Source organism: Phaseolus vulgaris, chromosome 1 (genome assembly GCF_051622355.1).
Source record: "Phaseolus vulgaris cultivar YP4 chromosome 1, ASM5162235v1, whole genome shotgun sequence".
In the NCBI taxonomy this organism is placed as follows: Eukaryota; Viridiplantae; Streptophyta; class Magnoliopsida; order Fabales; family Fabaceae; genus Phaseolus; species Phaseolus vulgaris.
Window position 1 is genome coordinate 12,415,526 of NC_143498.1, and position 7,408 is coordinate 12,422,933.

The window sequence follows — 7,408 nt, forward strand, 5'->3', positions numbered from 1 at the left end:
AACAAAACCTTCAAAAGATATTTTTATATATACAAAACAAAACTTTAATTATTTTTAATCAAACTTTCTTAACAACTCTCAAAAATTTCAAAAATTTGAATTTAAATTTTTGTCATGATTGAATGAATTAAAACAGAAATAAAAGTTTAATTATAGTAATAGAAATAAATTTTTTACAATTAATGAAATTTTAATTTTAAAAGAAAAAAATCTTATAAAAACTAACCCGTAGACCGGCGGGTTTCCTTTTATGCGAAAGTAAAATAAACCCGCACTAACCCGTAGACCGGCGGATTTCCTTTTATAAGAAAGTAAAATAAACCTGCACTTCTTACACACGACAGGCCAACCAACCTGCACTTTTGTAGGCCAAACACGATACATGTCTATGCGTGACGGGTTGAACCCGCATTACGACCACTAATGCACATTATATAAATGCTACAATAATCATAGACGAAGTCAACGATTGTATTATAGTTATTAGCCATTGATTTTCTACTGAACAGCTTTAAATCCCCTTTATTCTCTTCAGAACAACACGTTTTAGAACCAGATCCATGTCCAAAATAAATGTCAGAACTGAATGTGCTACTACTGCATTTAGCTCCACTTTTTTTCTCATTTCTGACTCCTCAAAATCATCTTTTTTTTAAAATGTCAAATCAATAGAACAATGTCTGGCACTTTACCAAAAAGATCAATCAAAAAACAGATACAGGGCAACACAACGGCTGTCTTTAATTTATATCAATCTTAGATCTCATCTCATATTTGTCATAGTATTTACAGTTCCACGAACTTCTCTGTAAGACCCGCTGCTCCTGCTCTTTCTGGACAAATCTGCAATAACCATGTCAAATATTGAATAATGGTTTTATAGCCAGAAATAGTGATCTAAAGTAGCAAAAAATCAATTCATTTTACGAATGCATCAGGTGTAAACTACATAAACACTCACACAACAAATACAACCTTACGAAACCTAATGCATCATAATTCTGATGGCTAAACAAAAGGTAGCCGCGATTACATGTGTATGTATTGAAAAAGTTAAATATATCAAGAGAAATTCGTACGTACCATTGTTGGTTTTTCCTGAATTCAGTAAGTACAGGATATATGTTCTCAAAGGCAGTATATGTCTCTTCTCTCACCTAAAAATGGAAGTGAAAACAGCTAAAATCCAGTACAAAAAAAGGGGAGAGAAAATTATAAGGGAAAATTATAAAGCAAAAAATATCACCTTTGCTCCTGTTAGGACAATTTTTCCAGAAACAAATATAAGCAAGACTATTTTAGGCTGCTTCATACGGTAGATTAAACCTGGAAACAGCTCTGGTTCATACTATCACCACAAACAAGCAAAGTATCAGCAAATATCCACCATTGTCCCTCTACTTCAAAACATTAGATTAACCACATGCATAAACAACAGAAGATGCCCCTTTCCACAATTTATATTTCCCAAGTTACTTTATCAGACGAGCATAAAGATTTATAATAATATTAGTCCAGTTTAACCATTTCACTCTGTCTAAAATTTTCGAACTCAGCCTTTCCATCTTTTATGCTTTGCAACATAGTGCTTTAAACAAAATACAGTTTTTCCCTAGGTTATTTTGACATCAAGTATATAATTCAAAAAGACACCCTTAAAATTGTTTGAGACTGCTAAAAATCAAGATAGCCAAAAATTGATTGTGAAAATAAATAATAGTGTTATTTTAAAAGTCAATATCAAAGATCCAATCCAAGCCCATGAATTGTTTCACCAAAAGATAAAAAACTTACACTTGAGAAAGCACCATGAGAATATGCAAGACCCTCCAGCCGTATGGGGAACCTGACATCACAAGAGCCAACAATGTTCTGAATTTTGAAATCCTAAAGCACAATACCAAAGGAATCAACTAGTAATCAAGCACTACATAGTTAAATGAGAAAAGAACAATAATGGATAAAACAATTTCAGAAAAAAATTATAAGGAAGAGCAAGGACAATACCTTAAATTTGGCAGGGAAACCAAGCTTTTGGATAATACGAGCATACTGAAATGGGTAAAATAGAAATGTCAGAAAATATGAAAATTTTTCAGAATGATCTTCACAATCCTAACTGAAGAGAGCAACCTGAAGATCAATATTAACACATGCAAAGAATTTAAAAAAACCAGCCTCCTCAGTCTACTCAAAACAGGAAGAATAGTTTCAAAACCAAGCAAAAACAAACAGTAACATACCTTCCTGGCCGCCAATTTAGACTGTTGTTCACTCTTAGCTCCAGTACAAACCTAGTCAATGGTCATAAAAGAATAAATCAAAATCCATAAGAAAAAGAATCCCTTTACAAGAAGGGTACCAGATTAATTTGGTTTTGTAATAAAAATTAGAGCTATGAGGAAAATCAGAAAAGAAAATTGCAAATCGGAAGGCCTACATCTGATGCATAGTTGAAATGTATTGTTAATTGCAAGATATTAAGCATGGTAAGAAAAGAACTATACCATCTTGCCTGAAGCAAAAATAAGTGCAGTTGTTTTGGGCTCTCTTATCCTCATAATAACAGCAGCAAAACGCTGCAAGCAAACACATCACAAATTATTAGTACAGTATACCACCAACCAACTAGAACTAGTATATATAGTACATAAGCTAATTAATAATTCTGAATAACACATGTAGAAGATATCACATGGGGTACATAAAATAGCAATCTTAGATTAACCGTACTTTTCTGATCCAGATACGAACAACAAAATTCAGATAGCAGACTAGATGATTGCACAACAATCTTTATCATAATTCAGATGCAAAATCAGAAAAATAAACATTTATACATGCACAGTTGTGCAGGTAACGAATGTGAGTGAAACTCACTACAAGTAAATGAGACTTGCCTTGGGATTGTACTCAGCATTACGAGCTTGTAGTGCAATTGTTTTGAGGTCCAACTTGCAGTCCAAATTGACTGTGGACACAATATTTCTGGCAATACAAACAGCTTGATTTTTAAATTACACCATCTAAATAGAGGAAAATTTATTATGTACACAAATATAAATAGAAAGAAATCATTTGCATAGTCCAAAGTAAATTGTAAACACAAACAAAATTGTTAAATAATACAAATCCTTAACATTCCAATGTGAAGAGAAGCAAAATTAATATACATTCCATCCAAAATAAAGGCAAATTGATCAAAAGTAGCAAATTTGGTGTGGGTGTGACAGATAGGTCAAAAAGATTACACAAAAAAACAGGGTGGTAAAAATGACATGAAGCACCTCTGCACAACAACACGCTTTGACCCACAGAAAAATCCATCTAGAAAAAGGACATAGGAGATTGAAAGTGACTAATAAGATTTGCCAACTTGTTAGGGACGACCTCAAATTCAAATTTCGGCAATACAGATATAAGTTAAATACATGCTCTGGCTAATGTGGCAAGGTGTTAACAGAAACCCTGCACAATCATCATCACTCAATAAAAAATAAGTAAATTATAGAATATTCAAGAGGCCTTAAAAGATCACGATAAAGACAAGTGTTCCAACTTGAGATTATGGCATTATAACCAAAAGGAACATCTTTCGGATTTCTATTTTTTTATTAACGTAAGAGAAAATTATAATCATGGGATTAAATAAATAAGTTTTTTTTCTATTACACATATTTGTTTTTTGTTACAACCCATATTTGAGCATTTTGTTTGAGCCGTCCGAGATGAAATTTCCATATACCGTTCTCTGGGCGGGTTCCTTTACGTTATCTAGTGTTAAGAAGATACAAAGACATAGGGGTTGACCTACTGGAACACATCAAAGGGTATTACAAAAAAGAGGCTAACCCCACAACTCAAAACTTAAAATCCAGCCATCTAAAGCTTGCAATTGAAACCAAACGGAAAAGTGATTTGTTGAAAGAAACAACGGATACTCACTGAAGGGTGGGCACGATCCCAGAAGGATGCTTCTGTAGATCTACTGGCTGGATCCCTTCCAATACTTGGTCAGCCATCAAACCCTAATTTATTAACCCAATCGCAGAGCTGCCCGCAACCAAAAAATCAAAAGTCACCACGTTCAACACCAATCAGTACCAAACAAAAGTACGCTAGGCTTATTCTCAACTCCAAAAAAAGGAAAAGGAAAAACCTTTAACAATTAAAAACCAAAAAGACTAAGAACCCGAAATTTAAGAAAAACCCAAACAGATAATCAAAATATTTTCACCCGATACAAAGAACCCCTCTTGCTGTCTTAAAATTAGTTTGAGAAAAAAGAGAAATTGGGGTGCTTGCATGTGAAATCAGACCTATAAGAGAGAAATTGGGGTTGGGATATGCGCGTGGAGCGAATCGGAGAGGGAAAAGAGTGAAAAGGAGTAAAGAGCGCGCGAAGGATTCGAAAGAAGAGTTCTTTTATATGAGAAAGGAGATATATAGACAGAGCATTTGGGAATTGTATGTTGCGATAGGTTTTGATATGAAGAGAGAGAGAGGGAGAGAGAGTTTGTATGTCCAGAGAATGTGAGGAAGAGAGAGAGAGAGAGAGAGAGAGAGTGAAAGGTATTTGTAATGTGTGGAAAGATCAGGAGACAATAGCGAGAGAAGAGCAACGAGATCTGTCGCCTCTTATTTATAGGCGTGAGGGAGGGCAATGCTATTCTTGCAGCTCATCTTTAACGGCCCAATTGCCCAATCACACGTGGCCACAACGGTTGACTTGACTGGGCTTTCGGGAAACTAGGGAACCACGCCGGGCCACGGCTTTTTTTCTTTCATCTCATTATAATGTTTATATTAATTTTAATTTTATATTCTTTTAAAGTAAAATAATTTACGTTTTAAAATTTAAAATTCAGAAGAAAAAATATTATATATAGATGTAATTACATTCTCAATTTACAAACAACATCATATTTCTTTTCATATAGTTATACTTCTTAAATTTAAGTTTTGGACAACATTTTCTTTTCATTCTTCCTAATTTACCACGCAATGAGGAAAGTTAAAATCAAAAAGTTTTTTTTTCTTCAAAATTAATTTTAATTTTAGATCAATTTTTAAAATTTATTAATTAATTGTATATATATATAATATAGTTATATAGTTAAATATATATTAGTCAGAGTTGAGTGGACCAACTCACTCGACCAACAATTGTTATTATTTAAATCAGTTGTGATATTATTCTAAAGATAAAATATATTATTATTATTTAAATATGTTGTGATATTATTTTGAAGATAAAATATATGATTCTTATTAATTAAATCTTTTGTGATATTATTTTGAAGATAAAAGATATGATTGTTATTATTTGAATATGTTATGATATTATTCTGAAGACAAAAAATATGATTTTTATTATTTAAATTTGTTGTGATATTATTCTGAAGATAAAAGATATAATTGTTATTATTTAAATCTTGTATGATATTATTCTGAAAATAACATATATGATTATCTGTTCTGATATTATTCTGGTGAAAAAAGACAAATGGGAGGAGACCGGTCAAAAAATTCTATAAAGAGAGGATGACCCCTAAAAAGTGGCGCCCCCTCGTCTCATTGTGACTTCCACACATCTAGGAAGTTTTCAATTATAATGAAATTCCAAACATCATTTAGTCAAGGAAGCTTTGCCTTAACATGGCAATCTCTCCCAATGCTCAAAGACTCGACTTTATCAATGAAGCTTTTCCTTAACATGGCAATCCATCGTGATGTCTACAGACTCGGCTCGGTCAAGGAAGTTTTGCCTTAAAATGGTAATCCCTCCCAATTCTCAAAGACTCGGCTCGATCAATGAAGCTTTTCCTTAACATGGCAATCCATCCTGATGCCCAAAGAATCGGCTCAGTCAAGGAAGTTTTGCCTTAACATGACAATCCCTCTGATGCTCCAAGGCTCGGCTCGGTCAAGGAAGTTTTTCCTTAACATGGAAATCCCTCTCGATGTCCCAAGGCTCGGCTCAGCTTGGTCAAGGAAGTTTGGCCCTAACATGGCAATCCCTCCCGATGCTCCAAGACTCGGCTTGGTCAAAGAAGCTTTGCCTTAACATGGCAATCCCGCCCAAAGTGATGGCAAAATTCATGAAGTTCTTCTTGAATCATGTAAGAGATGGTGTGGAAGCCATGGATGTGTGTGTGCAAGATCCTCCTAAGAGTGATGTTGATCTTGAAGGTGCATGATGTGTATGAACATTGGGAGGTTCGGCCAGCCCAAGGAAAGGTGAAGGATGTGAAGTTTAGAGCCTAGAGTTCTAGGGAGAAGCAAATCTTGGCACAAAATGGCAGCATAACTTTACTCACAATAAACTTGGAAAATACAAGAGATAGCCTTCCTATTTATAGGCTATAGAACCGTAAAAGCTAAGCTAATTCCTAATGAAATGGAAGCCAAATGAAATGCAATTCACAATACACATGGCACATGACCGGCCAAGCAACTAGATTCTATAATGTTCACTCATTTATGCTTTCTACACTACTCTAATTACTTAACCACCCTTAATGGGCCTCCATGTGACAATTACAAGGTCTTCTCAAAACTGTAGCTTGACCCATATGTATGTGAAGCTAGACGGTCTAGGATTCCTTCTAGATGTTCCTTATGTAGCCGCTCCTCATCATGGCCTAGACGCTCCTCATCATAGGCTAGACGCTCCGTTTGAGACTAGACGCTCCTCATCATGGGCTAGACAGTCTAGTCTTGGAAGCTTTGGCTTTCATAGTGTGGTGAGCTTGGGCCCTCCTCCATCATCCCCTCCCTCTTGAAAAGGATTTGTCCTCAAATCCAAGGCTTTTGCTAAGGGAATGGTTGTGGCTGGATGGTGTCCATCATCTCCTCCTTCTTGAGAAGATCTATCCTCATATTTGCATTCTTGATCTCGGATAGCAGCCTCTTGCTTCGTCAAGATGTGTCCTCCCGGATCAAATATCAATCTATGTGAATCTTGAAACAAAGCAAACGAGTTAGGGTGAGCCTTTGGAGAACAAATAAATGTGGGAAGTTGCCATTTTTGTTTTTCTCTTGTTTTGGCCAACTTCTCACAATACCTCCCTTTTGAGGGTTGTAGGTGCCCTCTAATCCTCTTATGTTTTCTAAAATTTCCAAAAGTAGTTACTTTTCCCTTAGGCATAATCCCTTTAAGAAATGGTAACAACTTTAAAAGGGCAAGAGGACATTGGGCACATACAACTTCAAATGGAGAAATATGAGTAATCTTGTGGACTACTCCATTGTATGCATGCTTATAAGGAAAAGGATTCTTATCCCAAGATTTGTGAATGTCCTTCATGATTTCGTGAAGCATAGAAGGAAGAGCTATGTTTTCAAATTTTGAAGCTCTATCATTTGAAAATAAATCATGGAGGCTTGTCACGTTTCTTAGGACGAG

The 7,408-nt window shown here is 35.0% G+C and overlaps 1 protein-coding gene across 4 annotated transcripts; it reads right to left on the minus strand.

Annotated features, from left to right (window-relative positions):
• Positions 1–602: 602 nt before the first annotated feature.
• Positions 603–4,617, minus strand: LOC137813565 (TATA-box-binding protein). Of its 4 annotated transcripts, none has more exons than XR_016519549.1 (10): positions 4,320–4,615; positions 3,946–4,053; positions 2,901–2,988; positions 2,508–2,579; positions 2,244–2,294; positions 2,008–2,052; positions 1,795–1,846; positions 1,247–1,348; positions 1,084–1,157; positions 603–843 (listed from the first exon to the last, which is right to left on the minus strand). XR_016519549.1 is itself a non-coding variant. In XM_068615897.2 (10 exons), coding segments are annotated over exons 2-10 (603 nt in total). In that variant the 5' UTR covers positions 4,023–4,053; positions 4,320–4,617; the 3' UTR covers positions 603–842. The 4 variants fall into 4 exon arrangements, 3 of the variants coding, with proteins under 3 accessions (XP_068471998.1, XP_090156518.1, XP_090156522.1); XM_068615897.2 differs by having other exon boundaries at positions 1,795–1,887; positions 4,320–4,617; XM_090300392.1 differs by having other exon boundaries at positions 1,795–1,887; positions 2,901–3,004; positions 4,320–4,614.
• Between the last annotated feature and the right edge of the window lie 2,791 nt (positions 4,618–7,408).